Below are 20,840 nucleotides of genomic sequence, written 5' to 3'. Positions count from 1 at the left end.
CTCTCTCAAATAAATAAAATCTTAAAAAAAGAAAGATCCTTTGAAGTCTAACAAAATTTCAAAAACTGGATACTTTCATGTAAAGACTAATCCAACTATGTACACAAAATAAAATTACTCTGATCCAAAAAATACATACAAAACAAACATAAATATTTAACCAAACAAAATAAGTCACAAAAAAGAAGGAAAAGTTCTATCAAAAATTTGTCTCCAAAATGGAGGGCCCTAGGATTTTTTTTCTTCTACTTTTCTGTATTCTCCCACTGCTGAACCATCTATTACTTTCATCACGATAAAGCAAAAGAGAACAATGAAACTTTGCTTAAGTTTAGCAAGCCAAGAATTATATAGGCAAGAAAAATGCCCAATGTCACCATGTAACTGTGAGAAAACAATTTCAAGTTTGGGGCTATTCTTTTTTTTTTTTTTGGGGGGGGGGGGGGCTATTCTTAATCCCTATATTTTCAGTGCCAACACTAAGAAGTGGTTTGAACCATTATCTCAATGTCCCCAATTCCCCAGGCCAAAAGAATTGTGGGAAGACGAATGACAAGTTGGGGTATATAGAAAACACAGATTCACAGTTAAAACTGTCTTCCGAAAAAAAATAAAAATAAAATAAAATAAAACTGTCTTCCGAGGCACCTGGGTGGCTCAGTGGTTGAGCATCTGCCCTCAGCTCAGAGCGTCCCAGGATCCCAGCATCGAGTCCCACATCAGGCTCCCTTCATGGAGCCTGCTTCTCCCTCTGCCTGTGTATGTGTGTTTGTGTGTGTCTCTCTTTCTCTCTCTGTGTGTCTCTCATGAATAAATAAATAAAATCTTTTAAAAAATAAAATCCTCTCCCACAGCAAATAACACCCTCTTCCAATCTCTCTACACACAGAATTGGAACCAACTCTTCAGATTATAAAAGTGTGACAAACCCTTCCTCCAGGTGCTGCTGAATCTCAGAAATTCACTTAAATGACACTTGATCTCACAAATGCTAAGTACATCTTACAGATACACAGCACCGTTTCTCCCCTTGGATTTCGGTTAGGTAAATGCCTAAACCTAAACTTAGTTCACGAAGCTCCTAATCATCAAGGAACACAGAGAAACTTGACAGCTTCGGAGTCAGTCTCCCTCATACTCACACTTTGCTGCAACCCACTGTCCTCACAGCATCTACAGTTATACTTGTAAAAAGCAAATCCAATCACATCAGACTCTGCTTAGAGCCCATAAATATCTTCTGAGCTCTCAAAACAAAGTCCTAACTCTTTAATATGGCTCATCTGGTCCTTCATAAGCCAGTCTTGACCCTGCTGCTCCCTTCTCTCCCCATTTTTTTTTTGTGATAAACACAGTACAGCACTACAAATGTATTCTCTTCTTTATGATTTTCTTAATGACATTTTCTTTTCTGCAGCTTATTTTTTTAGATTATATATGTACATATATTTTTTTCTAAGATTTTATTTATTTATTCATGAGAAACACAGAGAAAGAGCGAGGCAGAGACACAGGCAGAGGCAGAAGCAGGCTCCATGCAGGGAGCCCAACGTGGGACTCAATCCCGTGTCTCCAGGATCACGCCCCGGGCTGACGGCAGCACTAAACCGCTAAGCCACCAGGGCTGCCCTTTAAATTATATTTCTAAGTAATCCCTATACCCAACGTGGGGCTCAAACTTACCACCCCAAGACCAAAAGTCACATGCTCTATTGATTGAGCCAGCCAGGTGCCCCTCACTTACTTTATTTAAGAATTCAGTACGTAAAAAAAAAAAAAAAAAAAAAAAGAATTCAGTACGTAATTAAGAATTCAGAACATACAAGGTATGTGCTATTCAAGTGTTTACATTATTGGTAAGGCTTCTGGTCAACAGTAGGCATTATTAAGTGTTTGGGAAATCAAATATGATACATGGATTTCTGACTGCATCAAAGGGTTAGTGCCCCAAACTCCCACTGTGTTCTAGGGTCAACTGTAGTTTCCTTATTGTTTTACAACTGTGTCTGTCTCCTTGCTCCCCACCACCAAATGTAATCTTCAGAGTGACAGGTATCTTTGTTTGTTTCATGGACTGACCTAAACTAAGCACCAAGAACAATCTGACTCAATAAATATTTGTTGAATTGAACTGAACTTGGAAGAAACAAACTACACTGATACAAGATAACAATCACAAATGTTCTTAGAGGTAAGAGACGCTATTTCAACCACAAAATAAGACCCAGATTCGATAAAAGGAACATTTAGAGATATTTACTACAATCTTAATTGAGTAATAAAAAGACCCCTTCATACTTCATTTGTCCAGAAATGTGAAAAAAGACTGGATTTTAAATTTGAGGAAATGTCTCAGAAAATATAGTAGAATGGTAAGACAGAAAGCAGAAGAGAGAGAGAAGAAATTTGGATAATCAGTTCTGGAGGTCAAATATAATAGAGATTCCAGAAAGACAAAACAGAGAAAAACTGAGGACAAGAAATCTTAATGAAATTATTCAAGAAAATGCCCCAAAATTAAACGATAAAAGTTTCCAGAATTACAGAGAGCCCACCATAAAGATCCCCAGGAGAAATTTTGCCAGGACCTAGCAGCAAGGAATATTTGTACTTCTTAACAACTGGCTGTTTCATTTCGGTTTCTTATCCAATAGACAGTCCACTGACTGCTTCTCTCTTGTTTTGAAAATTTAAAGTCAAACCTGCAGTCTACATGAGCAAGCAAATAGTTGAGTGCAGCATTTCATCCCACTCTTAGAATCCTTTTACCAACCTTACCTTTATTTTCCATTTGACATAATTTCTTTATCCTTAAAAAAAAAAAAATCAGGCTGAATTGTGGGCATTTTTTTTCATAAGTCATTTCAAATTCTTTTTTTGGAACTGAGATGGAGTAGGTTAACAAACAAAATACGATCTACTTAAAAAAAAAAAAAACATATAAAAAACAAACACCCTATGTTAATTAATGTTTGCCTACCAGTAGATGATAGAGGCTAACCTAAATTTTTCCACATGCAACTGCAGACTGATGCAGCTTCATGATTAAAGTAACATACTAACATCAAAGAGGGGTCCTCAAAACAATGAGTTAAATAACAGAACCACAAATAGCTTACGAGAATGCAAGGGTATTAAAATAGAGCTAAGGGGCACCTGGGTGGCTCAGTCAGTTAAGAATCCAACTCTTGATTTCGGCTCAGGTCGTGATCTCAGGATTCTGAGATCAAGCCCCCCAGCAGGCTCCCCGGTGGGCATGGAACCTACTTAAGATTCTCTATCTCCGGGATCCCTGGGTGGCGCAGCGGTTTGGCGCCTGCCTTTGACCCGGGCGTGATCCTGGAGACCTGGGATCAAATCCCATGTCGGGCTCCCGGTACATGGAGCCTGCTTCTCCCTCTGCCTGTGTCTCTGCCTCTCTGTCTCTCTCTGTGTGACTATCATGAATAAATAAATAAAATCTTTAAAAAAAAAAAAAAAAGATTCTCTATCTCCCGGGACGCCTGGGTGGCTCAGCGGTTGAGCATCTGCCTTCAGCTCAGGGCATGATCCTGGAGTCCCAGAATTGAGTCCTGCATCAAGCTCCCTGCATGGAGCTGCTTGTGTGTGTGTGTGTGTGTCTAATGAATAAATAAATAAAATCTTTAAAAAAAAAAAAAAGATTCTCTATCTCCCTCTTCTTCTACACCTCCTCCCAAAAAAACCCAGAGTTTAAATGCAAATTGCACTAAATGCAATGTTGTTGATTAAATCCTGGGACAAAAAAAAAAAAATAAATAAATAAATAAATAAATCCTGGGACAGAAAAAGGGTATTAATGAAAAAACTGTGAAATGCAGATAAAGTGTGTAGCCTAGTTAATAGTATCTTTCCAATGGTAAGTTCTTAGTTTTGACAAAAACACCATAGTTGTGTAAGATGTTACATTAGGGAAAATTGGATGAAGGGTATGTGGGAAGAGTTGGTGCTCCCTTTCCAGCTCTTGTATAAAACTAAAATTATTCCCAAATAGAAAGCAGTTGCCTCACAAGAACAAAGGAAGGGGATACATTTGTCAAAACCCATCCAGCTTTATAAATATAAATGCCTATGCAAATTATACCCCAATAAAGCTGATTATAAGACAGTAAAAAAGTAAGCTTCAAAAATAAACATCACAATGCCATTTAGGTAAACCTTGGTAACCTTGTTTCTAACTAAAAAAAATAAAGGCAACGAAATTAAAAAGAAAATCATCAAAGGTACTCAATGGCTCTGAAACCTGTTCAAATAGCTTTATAAATGTCCACTGTTACCTGAAAAGTATGAATAGTTCTTGCCCATGCATGTTTTATGTGACAATATTTCATCAGTTTTTCAAAGTCCACAGTTATTTCCAAGCCAGCCGCATTATTAATGGTCAAAAATCTTCTCTTTCCAAAAGTTACATCGGTGACATCCTATTACCAGAAGAAAGAACTATTTTATATGTTTTCAAATATGCACACTGGAGAGATACTTTATTTTTGTGTTGAACACAAAATGCAAACACAGGTCAAATAGCACGTGTGTTCACAATTGTTAACCTTCAAAAGGCTTAAAACCTATGCTTGAGCACAATTGAATACATGAGAGTCAGAGAGAGAGATACACAGGCAGAGGGAGAAGCAGGCCCCATGCAGGGAGCCCAAAATGGGACTCGATCCCAGGTCTCCAGGATCACATCCTGGGCTGATGGAGGCACTAAACCACTGAGCCACCTGGGCTGCCCATCAAACACAAATTTTAATCAGCTTGACACTTGACCTTAATTTGACTGTGTGGAGAATAATCTATGTTGTCTGACTTATTCTGAAACCTATATATTTCACTCCTTACACTATGTAAGTCTGCATATACTCTTTGCAAAAAGTTTAATTTTCCTCAAGCTTGTAAAGAATAAGCTTCTGAGTTTATTCTTAAGAGGGCATTTATACAATGACAACAAATTCAAGGAAACTTCTCATTTCTATAGTTAAGCAGCAACCACTGAAATGATGCTCTGCAAAATACAGTTGTGTCACTTGTCCCTTATTTTTGTTAGCCAAGCTCTCTGAACTTATAAAAAAAGATGTTTCTTGTGGGCACCTGGGTGGCTCAGTGGTTGCTCATCTGCCTTTGGCTCAGGGCATGACCCCGGAGTCCTGGGATCGAGTTCCGCATCGGGTTCCCCTCAGGGAGCCTGCTTCTCTCTCTGCCTCTCATTTTGTGTCTCTCATGGATGAATAAATAAAAACATTTTAAAAACATTTGTTTCACAAAGCCTTCCAGAAAATATAAGAGAAGGGAACATGCCCCAACTCATTTTATGAGCCAGCATTACTCTGACACCAAAACCATACATTACTAGATAATTATATACCAGTATCCCTTATAAACATGAATGCAAAAATCCTGAGGAAAAAATTACAGAATATCAACTCTGAGATGATTAGATTTTGACTCAAACCTTGGCCAATTAAAAAAAAAAAAAAAACTATCTCTATTAAGTAAAAAGGTATTATTTTTCTGTCATCACTTACCTGTGTTATAAAAAATATTTCTCCATTGCAGAGTCGAATATCACTTTCAAAGTCATGCTTATTTTTAGCAAAACCATGAGGAGTGCCATTAAAGTCTTCACCACTGGCCTCTCGGTCATTACCTTCCTGACTGTGAGAGGTATTTTGGGGGAGTAACTCTGAGAGATATGCATTCCTGGTACAACAAATCTTATCGCCAACTCCAAACTGAAGTCTATTCCGATGGTCTCTGGGTTGGGAAATGACAATACGTCATCAAGGTTTGAAAAACCTCAATTTCATTTTGTTTAACCATTAACCCCCACCCAGATCTGATCCAATTTTCAAAATGATTTCCACACTCTCTTTACTTCACTTTTGTTCTCCAAATGTCGATGAGGAATCAGGTTCCCACAGTCACAGTCTGATTACTTCTCCTCTCTGTGGCACCTCAAACTCTGTGACACTTCCCAGCCAAATCTTTTCAAATTAGAAATCGTGGCATAAATGCTGATGTCTCTTTCCCTCTGTATTCTAAAAGTTACCCAAAATCTTATTGAGTCTACTTTTTAAATCCATCCCCTCTCCTCCAATCTCTCCTATCGCTACCCTATACACATCTTACCCCACGTCTACATCTTTCTAGCCTAATAATTATGACCTCAGAATAACAGCAAGCTGAACAAACATCGGTGATACACCAGTTACTGTGCTAAGTGCTTCAGAGATACTTCATTTCAACCTCACTACCACGCCATGAGGGAAATGCTGCATTGGTACTTGCTTTTTATGCATACGGAAAAATGAAACTGTCCGCCACAACCGGTCACTGGAACACAGACCGGGTGACTTCCCATTGGCACTTTCTAACCCTCTGTGAGGCCACCAAATGTGGTTTCCGAATGTGTCTTCCCTCAGCAGACAGGGAGCTCCTCCTGGAAGTTCCACATCTCTATGTTCTCTGCACTTAATAAATAGCAGGTGTTGATAAATGCAAGAGGAGCAAGTTAACTGTTCCTGTGTGTAAACAGAGCGACCTTTCCACACTCGTATTTCTCTGATAGAGGTCCACCAAGGGGCCTTCTGCAGGCATCCTGTTGCTAATGTTCTTGGACACACCTATGCACATATTACATTTGGAACAAATTCTGAACTCCCCACACTCATCTTGGAGAAGCTGGAGGGGCCAACTTGAAAACCACAAGGAAAACTGTATGCCTTATTTTTCTTATTATGCTGATGATCACAACAGTCAGTTCCTAAGCATATATATTATACTCAATTGAAGAGATCATTTTACTTCACAAATGAGATTTTTAAAAAAGATTTTTAAATGTGTGGCTACAGTGATACATGTGAAAACAAATTAAAGAGGGGATCCCCAGGGTGGCTCAGCGGTTTAGTGCCACCTTCGGCCCAGGGTGTGATCCTAAGGACCCGGGATCGAGTCCCACGTCAGGCTCCCTGCAGGGAGCCTGCTTCTCCCTCTGCCTGTGTCTCTGCCTCTCTCTCTCTCTCTCTCTCTCTTTCTCTGTATGTCTCTCATTAACAAATAAAATCTTTTTAAAAAAAACATAAAAAATAAAAGAATGGTGAATAAATGGAAGGACTGTCCCAGAGCTTCTGGATCTTTACTGCTCACTTGAACAGGTGGCCCGTGTAGTGCTTGCAACAGCAGGCGTTGATGACATCACAGTCTTGCCTGAAACAATGAACAAGCAAGGGTTACCTTAACGGTCTCTGTCGTACGCTCACTCCTGTTACCAACAATGACAACGTACTGTATGCTATAAAAAGCTTCCAGGTGGTGCCTGTGGGGCTCAGTCAGTTGAGCATCTGCCTTCAGCTCAGGTCAGGATCCCAGGGCCCTGGAATCAAGCCCTGCATCGAGCTCCCGGCTCAGTGGAGAGTCTGCTTCTCCCTCTCCCTCTGCCCCTCCCCTGTTCAGGCTCTCGCTCTCTCGTTCTATTTTATTTAAAGAAATAAAATCTTAAACAAAAAAAGAATCTCCAGGAATTTCTCCAGGAAAAAGCATTTTGTGATTTTTATCTTTTTTTTAAAGATTTTATTTATTCATGAGAGACAGAGAGAGGCAGAGATACAGGCAGAGAGAGAAGCAGGCTCCCTGTGGGGAGCCCGACGTGGGACTCGATCCCAGGTCTCCAGGATCACGCCTTGGGCTAACGGCAGCGCTAAACCGTTGAGCCATCCAGGCTGCCCATCTTTTATTTTTTAAAAGATTTTATTTTTAAGGAACCTCTACACTCAACATGAAGCCTAAACTTATAACCCTGAGATCAAGAGCTTCATGCTCCACTGACTGAGCCAGCCAGGTGCCTCTGTAATTTTTATCTAAATGTAAATCTTGAGTGTCTGGGTGGCTCAGTCGTTGAGCACCTGCCTTGGGCTCAGGTCGTGATCCCGGGTCCTGGGATCAAGTCCTGCATCGGGCTCCCTGCATGGAGCCTGCTTCTCCCTCTGCCTGTGTCTCTGACCCTCTCTCTGTGCTTCTCATGAATAAATAAATAAAATCTTTTTAAAAACTAAATAAATGTAAATCCTGGCTCCACTCATATTTCATGGGAGTTGCCAAATATAATTATTTAGTAGAAAGAGCCCTGTTTATTTATTTTTTAAAAGATTTATTTATTTTGAAAAAAAAAAAAAAGATTTATTTTGAGATGGAGAAAGATAGTGCAAGTGGGGAGAAGGGCAGAGAGCCAGGGAGAGAGAATCCCAAGCAGGCTCTGCACTTAGCACTTAGCTCAGAGCCTGATACAGGCTTGATCTCACAACCTCGAGATCACGACCTGAGTCAAAATCAAGAGTAAGAGTCAGACACTTAGCTGACTGAGCCACCCAGGTGCCCCGAAAGAGCCCTTTTTATAAACTGCCCTCTGCCACACCTAACAAAAAAAATACCTCAAAATTAGAAGAGAATTAACAGTGCTGAATGATGAGAATCTCCCATTTAAACAGTATCTATATAAATTATGAGATTTAAAAGCTAGACTAAGAATGCTGAAATACTGTAAAGGCTTTACCTTCTAAATGCAATAAACTGTGATGTTTGTGCATCTTGCAGGTCATTTTCTTTGAGTAAGGTTCTCACTGCAGAATATAAATCTGATAATCGAAGAGAAAAAAGTTAACACAGAAAAACACCAAATTACACATTGTTTCAATGGAGAAACTAACTCAGAGTTCCTGCTAAGGGGGAATGGAATACCAATTGGCCATGGGAACATCAATTCCATTTGCCACAGCAGCCAGAGGACCAGAAGAGGAACGGTGATGAGGGTTCCAGATGCCCTAACCCCAACAGACGTCAGCCACTAGCTGATACAGCCCCTAATCTGCAATACAACCTCTCAGCACTGATGGTTTGTGAATGCTGAATGTAAAATATGAGCAAGAAGACAAAACATGTAACAGAATTACTGTAAGGTAAGACTTCTGTTTTAAGTTCTGGTGGCACAGAGTTATCATCTGAGGAGCTTTATACTTGGCACACGTTATTTCACTTAATCTTCACAACATTCGCAGGAGGCAGGCCTTCAATCCAAGGTTGACATTTAGTATAAAATATTGAGATACTTCCATAAAGGATGGAAAACAGCTACTCCCCAAATACCACAATGCCTGATCCCCACCCCCACATCCTGTGTTTGCTTCCCTCAGGACCCCCCAGGATCCAGCAACTAAAAAGTTAACCCTGGCACAGCAGGGACATCCATACCTTACTAGCTATTATATAGTTTGGCCACAAACACCAATTGCATTCTAGATATAAATGTGAAGCTGAGGCTCTTGGAAGTAAAACTAATTTTCCAAATGGTGGAGGGTGGCTGGCCTCCCTCTTTTAGACCCCAGATCACTGACAATGATGACATCCACTTACATTCTCCCTCAAAGCGCTGAGAAGTAGACTTCCTCTAATCTGTCTTATCAATAGTACAAAACAGTGAACATTTCTCATGAGAGAGAGAAGACATAAAAATTTAGGTAAGAACATTCTAGGCTCCTGTGTCCTCCCCCTCGTAGCAGATAAATCATAGGGGAATGAAAAAGCCCAGGCCTCAGGATGCCCTGCTCTAGGAAGACTTAGTTGCTTACTGAGCCCTTTATTGTTAAGATGAAAAGATTCTCCCTAAAAAATGGCCACTGCTCAGCTCACCCTGGTCAGCCCCTAGCCTGCCAGAGGAGGAATTTTCAAAGGTCTCACAGGATATTGTTTTCCTTCACACATACGATCGTGCTGTTCTGCTCTTTGCTTTCTTCATTCTCTCAACATCTTACAGATCAATACGTACACTGTATTTTCATTGATTCTAAAATATACATTTTTCTCACACTTCAGCATCTCTGGAGTTCCAGCCCAGCTATGAAGCCCATCTTTGGTCCCTGTACTTTGTAATAATGGGAATAATGTACTCAGTAACTTAATTATCAATGGAAAAGTACTCTCTCTCTCTCTCTCAGGAATATTTATTCAGTGCTTTTAAAGAAGGGATTAATTTTCTAGCTGAAATTTGTAATTGAGAAAGAAAAATAGCATCAGTTGAGCTCTACTGTCCTTCTGAAACAGACCACTTTTTTCTTTAATGTACATTCTCGGTAATGGAAAGAACGGGAGCCAGAAATAAAACTAACCATATTTCAGGTAGATCGGAATGAAGTGGCAAGGAAGGCACGTTCCTTAATGGGCTAAGTAAGTCTCATCTTTTTCATCCATATTAGTATCTACTCTTAGCTAAGCTGTTGTGAGAATAAATATCACTTATTAATTATTCACAATATATTTCATAAAAAATCATAAAGCAATGTGCAGCTTATAATTTCATTTATGTAAGACAAAAAAATAATATATGCTTGTGTATGGATATTACAAGGTTTAAAAGGATCAACACCAAGCTCTTACTACATAGTAAGAGTAGCAGATGAGTAACAGTAATAGCATGTGACCTTTTGGGGGCTACCTTGGGGAAAATGGAAAGGAAGATTACAGGGCAATATTCACTTTTATTTCAAACACTTCTGAATTATTTGACCATTTTTAAGGAATATAAATTATTTCTATAATCAAAAGAAAAAAACTAAAAGGGTATTTATAGAATACAATGTATTAATATGGTCCCATTTCAAAATTATTGTAACATGTAAATGGACCCCAACCCAAGGGAACTGCAACTATGACCCACAAAGCAGGAGAGGCTTATACATGAAGCACTACAAAAGAGTGAAAGTAGCTAAGGAGTTAGGATATTCCTTCAAAGAACGATGGCAACTACAATAAATTCTCAATAATAATCATTTAAATCTTCACTAATTCAGTTTTGAGCAAACCATTATGCTATTAAAAAGTTTGCTGAGTAAGTTTAGAATACAAGCAAAGATCAAAAGGTTTAATCGATTTGTAATAGATCACTAAATATCCATTCTTCACAAAAAACTAACAGTTATGGAGCTGATAGCCTCATAGCAAGCCTGTACATAGCCCCTCAAAACGGATGAATGCTCTCAACCCCCACAACAGCTCCATGGGCAGTGTCACTATGATTCCCATTTTACAAATGGCTATGTGACGTGACATAGGTCATACACATAAGGGAGAAGACTCTGTATCCTGTGCTCTTTTTGATCCTGTGATGTTGTTATCCTAACATCCATAATTAGAAGCAATGCTTGTCCATTTTATAAGCAACAGAAAGAACTAGTAGGAACTCAACTTGGCAACAGTTTAACAACCATTACTTTTGGTTCACAAATGTAGCAAATGTAATTCCATTTCCAACTGCTACAAAAGAAAATCTTCATTAATTAGGATATGCTTTCTTCTGAATGAACTTGAGATTCCTGGGGCTTTCCTTCATTTTAAACTAATCATCTACATCCATTTATTCACTCAACAAATATTTACTGAGCCCTTAGTGTATGCATCAAGAGCTTATTTCTTGTGTGTGTGTGTTTATGTGTGTATCACGAGTCCTTCCAAATCCCTTCCAGTATGAGATGCTATAGACAAGATCTGTTAAAGCAGATTGGATTACGTATATTGGCCTGGGAGAGCTTATTTCTTTACGAACTTCGAAGGTGAACAAAGTAGTTTTGATGACAAACAAAGTAGTTTATTTTCAGTGCCTAAATTTTTTACTAGCAATATTTCACTTTACTATCAAATAAAATTATAACCGGGCATTTAATAAGTATATTACAAAACTGAAATCGTAATCCTGCATAATTGAAAAGTTTATACTTACGAGAGTGAGGATCATTTTTTGATAACTGAGAGTTGACATCCTCTTCTGGGAGTCTGATAAAAATAAATGTTTTATCTTGTATTGAGATAGGCAATGTTGGATTATCAGAGATATTCAGTTCTGCATCAAATACTGGAAATTGGCGTCTTGAGATTCTTAGGTGAAGATAAAATAACACAGCACAGCAAGAACATCAGTACCCGAAAATGGGTCTTCATGTATCATCAGATATGTCATTATAATAACTACTATCTGCTAATAGATAGTAAGTAAGATGAAAAGGCTACCCACATAGGCATTACAAATTGTAAATGAGTTTTAAAATGGAATTAGCAAGACCATAATGTTACACTAATCAATCAGTCCTCTACCTCTAACAAAAGCATTAGGAAAAACTGTCAGGGAATTTCCCAGTCTAACAACTTGACCTACTTTCCTTCAGACCACACAAGAACTATACAAGGTAGGAATTATCCTCATTTCACAGGTGAACAGCACAAGGCTTCTGCAACTGCAGTGGGTTGCCCATGGCCACAGAGGTAGAAAGGAAAGCAGAGAAGCTAGGAGGTAATTCTGGGCCCTTCTGGCTCCATGGCCTTTTCTACTTCAATTAATCTGGACTCTTTGGGGCCTTTTCCATACGCTTACATCACATTCTTTTTCTCCTTTCTTCTGTGTATATCATACATATGGCCTCATTTTCTCAGGTGAACCAAGTATCCACATCTTCTCTTTGCTTCTATTCCTTCATCCTTCTTTTGTTCTTGTGTTTCTCAAGACTAGCCAATCATATCAGAACACAGAGTATGTAAGGGGCAGATGCCTTGTCATAACAGAGTCTCTCCTTGGTTATATGGAAAAAGATCGACTCCCTGAAAAGACCTAACAGCAACCTGGCTATCAAAGCTAGTGTTTCCCTACTGCCATCTTCAACCCTTCCCCACAGGGCTGAAAGGGAAGAAAAGGAAGGTGGTTCTTGCTGGAATATCCCAGATCTAATTTGGGGGTGTTGAGAATCACCATGGATTTCCTGTTTGGCTTCTGATCCAGAACATGAAACACACTTCCATTTTTAGGAGTCCGTCCCTGCCATCACTGGGATCCTTGTGACATTAAGTATGCTGACAATTAAGAAGGAATGATAAAAGCAGCAGAGTTCAAATGACATCAAAAGGGCTAATAAGAGGAATTCCTAAGTTTCAGATAAAACTGACTCTAAGAAATCTAAAGTGCTTTAGATTTGTCCAAGATTGTCAGACTTTTCAGTGACCAATCATCTATGAAACTCCCCCAAATGAGGTGGCCTTTAGGTAGAAGCAGAAGAGTTAGACCAAAAGGTATCACACATCCAACTGCATTCTTTTGCTTAATGTCTTCATATGAACCTACAACATCCTACCCTATTCCTGTCAATCCTTCCCATACTCCCACAATCCTCTCCAAGTCAGACAGGGGCATAGAGAAGGAGGTTCTGAATGTTCTCATTTCTGCTGTACCCAAACAAGAAAATGTTCAAGCAACGAAAACAACATTTTGTAAAAGAGTGTCCAAAACCAAAGATAAATTTTAGTCCAATGAATAAAACAGTCTCTTAGTATTCCGAGATTTCATTATGTCTATTACAGGGGAATCACCCTGAAGGCTTACGTAAAGACAGAGGGAAGAGGATTCTTTTCTACACTAAGGGGAGTGATATGGCATTGATGCCACCAGGATTCATCAAGGAGTAAAATATCATATTCCTTTTTTTTTTTTTTTTTTTTTGGTGTAGGGCTCCCCTTACAAAAATTAGGGGATAATTCTTCCCCATTCTCCCTTGAACTTTAATGAGCTCATTTCCAAGTCTCTTTCCCCCTTGGGTTTATTCTAGAGTCTAGGCTTAATGCAACTCTAATTCACATATATACTTTAAATCAGGAAAACACATTCATTCTTAAATTTCAATAGTAATTCATGCTAGACCAATAACGAAAAACATTACGTTTGTTTTTCTAACTGTGGGACAATATATATACCTGAAGGATAGAATAAGTTCGTTAGAAGGGCACAGTAAACGTACTGCACTGAGCTGTCCTAATTCAAAAGCTAACAGGTATTGTTTTTACTTTTTATTTCTAATGTAACAGCGAGAAATGTAAAATTTTCATTATACTATACCTTGTGGCATTGTTCACAATTAGCTCAGATTCTGTTCTGTGGTTTGTCTTCAGTTCAATAGCACAATTTCTTGACTTAAGAGTTTCAAAAAGATCTATCAGCAAGTTACCGGGTTCGATGCTGGGTAACTGTCTAATATCACCTAAAAGGAGAGTAAGATACAGTAGGTTTTTGGTAACAGGGTTCCTGAAATCTAGAAAATCTAGAAGCTGTTTTTATCTCTCCCAACTGATACATGCTATAATTATAAAGATTTATTCTAAGAAAAAAAGCCCCTCAAAATCTTTGTTTCAAATTACTTAAGGGGCACCTGGGTGGCTCAGCAGTTGAGCATCTGCCTTTGGCTCAGGGTGTGATCCCAGAGTCCCGGGATCGAGTCGCACATTGGGCTCCCTGCATGGAGCCTGCTTCTCCCTCTGCCTGTGTCTCTCTCTCTCTCTCTCTCTCTGTCTCTCATGAATAAATAAATTTAAAAATCTTTTTAAAAATAAATAAAATTACTTAAGAACATTAACTCTTTAAAAATATTTAACAGCAGCAAAGCATTCAAAGTAAACAGTATGAGATATAAAAAAAAAAACAGTGATAACACAGTAAGGTAAAATCTGAATTGAACTTCCTTCATACCTATAAACCCAGGCAAACTGTGTAGGGGCATATATGTTAGCCATTTTCTCATGGGAAGAGAAAAACAGGCCTAGAATCTTAGGTAAATGCCACTCAGTCACCAACTCAATCTTGCTCAATGTCTTAGTAGACCCTGAAGAATCTATGGCCTCAAATAAATAAAATAAACATATAAAATACAAAATAGACAAACCCAACCTATTTGCTCATAGATAAATTCCTGTAATATGATGATAACGTTTGGCTCTACTAAAAATCCCTTTAAACAAACCAACCCTGGAGTTAAGAAAAACAACTACTTTCTCAGTGGAGACTGGGCGAGTGCTTAAGCCATTAACAGAGTCAACTAACTGCTTACAGCGTATCCCCAAAGACCTAAGAGAATTATTTGTATACAGTTTGATTCTCACAACATGATTCTCCATGAAATCATACAGGCTACAGGCCAGGAGTACCCAATAGAATCTAACTCTCACCAGAATGGAAAAGGATTTAGGAGGCTAGTGACGTCTACCTTGAGTTATTAGCTGAAAATCATAAATTCACTCCTAAGTGGTCTATAATTCAGACTTTTTATTATTTCTAAATGATCCAGATCATTATTTACTCTGAGCGTGTGACATTTTTACTATTTTAACAGTCATCATTTAGGTGATTAGCAGTAACCCCTCACGACTCTATTTCATCTCGCGGCCTAGTCTCCTAATACCCTGGCCCAAATGAGGAACCACCCAAGCTGACAGAGGGATGGAACCCAGGGGGGGCTGGAGTGTGGGCTCTGAGAAATGGCTTCCCACCTGGAGGACAGGGACACTGAAACTGTGAAATGCTGTAAGCACCCCACCAACTGCAAAGCTTTGAACAAAACAATGAGGACTCCAACAATATTTAACTTACCAAGGATAATGAGCTTCGAAAGTTTGGAGTGCTCACACAATAACTTTAAAACTGATTTGAAGATTCTGACAGATACCAAACTCCCTTCATCCACAACCAGAACTCTCACCGAAGAAAACTTCCATGGACCGTTCTTGGCCGAGTTTTTTTTCTCCCATAAATAGAAGCTATAATTGACCTACAAGCAAATTATGGCATTTCTAAATTCAGGGTATAAATTTTACAAATCAACATCTTAACAACATGTTATTTTGAAACAAGACTCTTGAATGGGCCAGTGGGGGTGGAGAGGGCAGTGGTGTGGGTAAAGCCACATAGAGAAACAGGCTAAAGAAATAAAGAACACAAAAGTTAAAACTTTTTAAAACCCTAAAGGGATGGATACAGAGAAAAAAAAGATCAAATAAATCTAAAAACAAAAACAACAAAAAAGATCAAATAGTTTAAAAAAAAAATGCTTCCTGATAAGTACTACATGTATTTAAACATCACACACAGCATTACTCTACTGCCAAAATCTTAACCCTCTTCTTTTCGCTCTTGACCACACAGAGCTCCCTAATCTTTTCCATTCCCAAATGAACCTTCTCTTGGCTTTCTGAGATGGCCAGTCACTTCAGCCCTCCTCTCCTCCCAACTGCACCACTCCATTCTGGAAATAAAAGGCTGCCTTCTCAACCGAACTATGAACATACTATTTTTCTTCTAACATTCTAAGCTCCCTTACTTTCCCAACATTTAAAAACCCACAACAAAGCAAGTTTAAAAACTATCTATTAAAGATACAATAATATTTACTATTTTAAAAAATACAGACAAGGAGAAAACTTTGGAAAATAAAACCTGAGAACATTAAATATTTTGGTATATACATCATTCCGAAATGTGTCTACGTTGGAATCATGCATGTATACACTATATACCTACGCCGATTTCTTAAATTGTATATCTTTAATTTTTCTGCTGAAGCTTCACTTTACTTCAGCATGTCTATTAAGTAAAAGCCTTCATATTTTCCACCCAAATTCATCAATTCCCTTCAACAAAACCCCCATTCTCTCAGTGGCCTTGTCTCAACAGAACATCTGAATCACTGCAGCTTGTTTTGATTTTATAAATTCAATTAGTTCTCTTAGAAATGTCTAGGTGAGACTTTCCCCTGTATTTTTAGTGCTACCAACCAAACACAGGCCCCATCTGTGAGGCTAGATTACTCCCGCAGCCTTACAAGCGGGTTCCCCTGCACATTGATCCACAATGGGATTGCCAGATAAAATATATGAATTTCAGATAAACAGTAAATGACATTTTAGCATAAATATGTTTGATGCAGTGTTTAGTACATGCTTACACTAAAAAAATAATTTTATTTTTATCTGTCCCACCTGGTAAACTGGTAACCCTAGCCCAAGGATGGTAAATAAATGGTGTGAGTGCCACATGAATGCCTTTCTGATGGCCCTATCTATACGCTCTCCTGACCCTACATGTGGCTTAAGAAATATTCTCCCAGCATTCCAAGCAGATATTAAGATACTTCCATTGACCAGAGTCAGAACATAAGATGAAATTTAGTAATAATGCCTCTCTAGCTCTTCTCTTCTAAGCCAACCCTTCAGACTAATCAGATGGGAAAAATCATAAGCTGATCAGAAAACTCTGCCGTCAGTGAGCTATCCTGAGCTTCTACACTGAACACAAATAAACGTAATGTATAATGTCATTTCTGAGGTGGCTCATGGCGCTGAGATTCTGGGTAATCTTTCTTAAAACTGCTTTCTTCAGCATTTCACTCTCTTGTTGAGGATCCTAAATGGCTCCCCAGTAAACCAAGTCCAAGCTTCTTTGTTGGGTATGCAAGGTCTGGAGTAAAGGAGGAAATTATGGCACCACGGAAAGAGCAACGAGCAGGGAGGTCACACATCTGAATCCAAGTGCTAGTTCTGCACCTGGTTACGATCTTGGGCAACTTGTTCAATACCCTCAAATTTCAACTGGCTCCTCTGTAAAATGGAGATAATATCACTTACTCACTTCACTAGTTTATCAAGGATTTAATGGGATACTTTGCAAACATTAAAGCTCAAGTTCCCAGTCTACACCAAACTCAATTTCCATTATTTTACAATACACGGAATTCACTCTAATCAATGCAGTCACCTCAAGACCATCTCCACACACTACGATCACTTCTTCAATGCCTATGGAAAGGCCTTCCCCCCAAATAAAATGTCCTCCTCACCTGAGCCTCTCTGTCTTTTGCAGTCCAAGTCAATGATTATATCCTTTAGGAATCTTCCAACAATGGAGTTCCTTGATCTATAAAATGGCAGGTCAGGCTATTACAAGTTTAAAATTCCATGACTTCTAACTAGTGCCAAAACTGTTTCTCAAGAATATTAATTCATTTGAAAATTTTATTACATGACTGTTTACCAGGCTTTGCTATGGGGGAAGGAGACAAAGAACTAAAACCAGGGGCGCCTGGGTGGCTCAGTGGTTCAGCATCTGCCTTCCCCTCCGTCATGATTCTGGGGTTCCGGGATAGAGTCCCCATCGGGCTCCCCACAGGGAGCCTGCTTCTCCCTCTGCCTGTGTCTCTGCCTCTCTCTCTGTGTGTCTCTCATGGATAAATAAATAAAATCTTTAAAGAAGAAAAGAACTGGGCAGCCCCGGGGGCTCGGCGGTTTACCACCGCCTTCTGCCCAGGGCCTGATCCTGGGGTCCCGGGATCGAGTCCCCATCGGGCTCCCTACATGGACCTGCTTCTCCCTCTGCCTGTGTCTCTGCCTCTGTGTGTGTGTGTGTCTCATGAATAAATAAGTAAAATCTTAAAAAAAAAAAAAAAGAAGAAGAAGAAAAAAAAAAGAACTAAAACCAGACGACCAAAGTCTTCACTTTTATGCAGATTTCCAACTATCAAATAGAATACAGCCTTTTCCTTCCAACACAAGCGCTTCTCCGACTAGGGGTGCGGACTCTAACAGGTATGTAACCAGTGCCCCCGGGACGGAATCCCACGCCGGACCCCACGACGTCACGCAGCGCACCCCCAGGCTAGCTGGCTCCCTTCCACGCAGGACCGGCTCCACGAAAGCCATGGAGTGCTGAGCGACTGGCCAGCGCCGGCCCTGAAGCAGGGATCCTCGGAGAGCCCGGCTTCGGGCCAATGGTTTTATCTGCAGGGAAAACAAAAACAACAAAAAACAAAATGCAGAAAAGTCTTCCCACCTGACACAGCGTATAGGCGCTCAGGCCGGTCCTCTGCCGTAGCAGGCCGGCGGCCTTGCCGGTGGGCGCGGTGAGCAGCACCTCCACGGCCCGCTCCAGCCTTGGGAGCCCCTGCTCTGCAGAGCTGACCCACTCGGGTGGCACGTCCTGGTCGCGTTCAAAATCCTCGCAAGCCCGCTCTACCTCACTTTCCTCCAGCTGCTCCAGGTGCTTAAAGAGGTGGCTGACGATGCTGGTCTTGCCACTGCCCCCCTTGCCGCTCACCACAGTCACGGCATTGGAGCACACCATTTCCAGGGCGGCCACCTGGGCCGGATCCAGCCCAGCCGGGCCTGTGTCTGCGCGCCCGTCCTGGCCCCCCGGGACGGCCACAGAATGCTCTGCACTCACTGCGCCCGGCATACTTCCATGCAACGCCTCCCCGCTCCTCGACCCCTCGGGGCCTGTGGCCTGAAGGGCTGCCAGCACCCTTTTGACATCGACCTGCAAATGCCATGGGGGCCTCGTCATCAGGTCACATATGGAAGAGGCAATGCCCTGCTCCGCCCGGTAAAGGTCATCAAGAAAGACACAGCCCCTCTCGTATGTCACCACGCCGATGTCCTTCAGAAACTTCAGAGACTGCCAAGCGTCGTGGAAAGACATGTCGTCTGACACGCTGTAAGTTAGGTCGGCTTCCTCGACACACGTGTGCCCTTGCTCCCTACATACGTGTCTCAGTTTGGAGTAGATTATCAACGCATGCTTCTCCAAATCAGCCATCGACTGGAGGAGGGACTGGCACTGGCAAAATGAGGCCCAGCTGGCCTCGCACTGCAAGAGCTTCAGCTCCATGTAGGTTATCTTCAAGGAAACAGAGATCGAGTTGCTTATGAAAATTGCAACTGCTGGCGGGTGTTATCAGGACTACATAAAAACTGGGTTACTCGTTGGTAGTTGCTTAGGTCTCAAAAAAGACATAAAATAAGAATTGCTTACGTCTCAGATGACATGTAACGAAACCTGGAGGAAAAACTGGGTAGCCATGACATCACCAAGTTTCTACTAGACTGTCAAAGATCTAAGTTTTTAATTAAAATTATATTTTCTCAAAACAATACACATACAGTTTTAAAAGCCAATTAACACTAGCAAGCAAATTGCGAGAGAGGAATCCCCTGACTTACCCTTTCCCATGCCTCATAAGGTCAACATTGTTCTAAGTACTGTTTATACCACTCTCTGATTTTTTTAATTTTAATTTTTTTTAATTTTTTAATATATATATATATTTTTTTAGAGGAGGTAGTAACCTCCTCTCCTATGGGAAGTCTTTCTCTACAGAAACTCCCCCTTTTTTATGACAACACTTCCCCACATGCTTCTCTTCCCATCTTTGAAAAAAAGCTATGGTATACATGCTGTTAATCAAATTATTTTGGTTAAATCGGTGCTAAACAGGATTCGCAGCTGAGTGACACGATATATTACAATTATATTAACTTTTGCGTCAAACGCTTGCATATGTAGTGAAGTTGATGACTGTCTCAGCTGGTTGAGGTTTCTCTGTGTCTCTCAACAATTCTGCCCAAACTCTACTGAAGAGGCACAGAACTTCCTTCACCATGATCCACTCAGTAGGTTCTCTACCAGCTTCATTTTTTTTTTTTCCTACGGAGCATCTTTTCTGGAGCCTTCCATACATTTTATGGGCTGAAATGTGTCCCCTCAAAATTCATTTGTTGAAATCCTAACCTGCTACTACGCCAAAATGTGGCCATATTTGGAAATACGGTCTTTCAACAGGTAATTAAGTTAAAATGAGGTCACTGGGGTGGAACCTAATCCAACAGGACTGGAGTCCTTATAAGAAGAGAGGTGATGACAGACAGGCACGAAGGAAGACTATGGAAGACCCAGAGAGAACTGTCTTCTCACAACCATGTACAAGCTAAAGAGAGGGGACTCAGAAGAAACCAATCAGCTATCACCTTGATTTTGGACTCAGAGCCTCCTTAATCGTGAGAAAATAAATATCTACTGTTTGAGCCACGCAGAATATGGTGTGAAGCACAGATTTAGAGGGTTGGCAGTCCCAGCCATCTAATATGTCAGTAACGGTCTTTATTTTGGACGGTGGTTTCCAAACTGTACGGTAGGACTTCATGTC

The 20,840-nt window shown here is 40.2% G+C and overlaps 1 protein-coding gene across 9 annotated transcripts in view; it reads right to left on the bottom strand.

Moving 5' to 3' along the window:
* HELB (DNA helicase B) overlaps window positions 1-20,840 on the bottom strand; it is a 31,397-nt gene that overhangs the window by 5,784 nt on the left and 4,773 nt on the right. For 5 of the 9 annotated variants that reach the window (XR_013388767.1, XM_077913744.1, XM_077913746.1 and 2 more), the window contains 8 exons: window positions 18,692-19,534; window positions 15,461-15,638; window positions 13,937-14,078; window positions 11,780-11,934; window positions 8,564-8,645; window positions 7,162-7,221; window positions 5,541-5,769; window positions 4,296-4,439 (listed from right to left, as the gene is read on the bottom strand). Coding sequence is in view for 8 of the 9 variants with exons in the window: in XM_077913744.1 (XP_077769870.1) it covers window positions 4,296-4,439; window positions 5,541-5,769; window positions 7,162-7,221; window positions 8,564-8,645; window positions 11,780-11,934; window positions 13,937-14,078; window positions 15,461-15,638; window positions 18,692-19,534 (1,833 nt within the window). In the remaining variant the exon portion in view is untranslated. Of the gene's footprint in view, window positions 1-2,778; window positions 2,811-4,295; window positions 4,440-5,540; window positions 5,770-7,161; window positions 7,222-8,563; window positions 8,646-11,779; window positions 11,935-13,936; window positions 14,079-15,460; window positions 15,639-18,510; window positions 18,640-18,691; window positions 19,535-20,840 lie in introns of all 9 variants that reach the window. The other 4 variants (XM_077913751.1, XM_077913747.1, XM_077913748.1 and 1 more) reach the window with 4 other exon arrangements.

Source organism: Canis aureus, chromosome 11 (assembly GCF_053574225.1).
Source record: "Canis aureus isolate CA01 chromosome 11, VMU_Caureus_v.1.0, whole genome shotgun sequence".
NCBI lineage: Eukaryota > Metazoa > Chordata > Mammalia > Carnivora > Canidae > Canis > Canis aureus.
The sequence above is the reverse complement of the archived record's forward strand: the minus strand, read 5'-3'. Positions and strand labels throughout refer to the sequence as shown.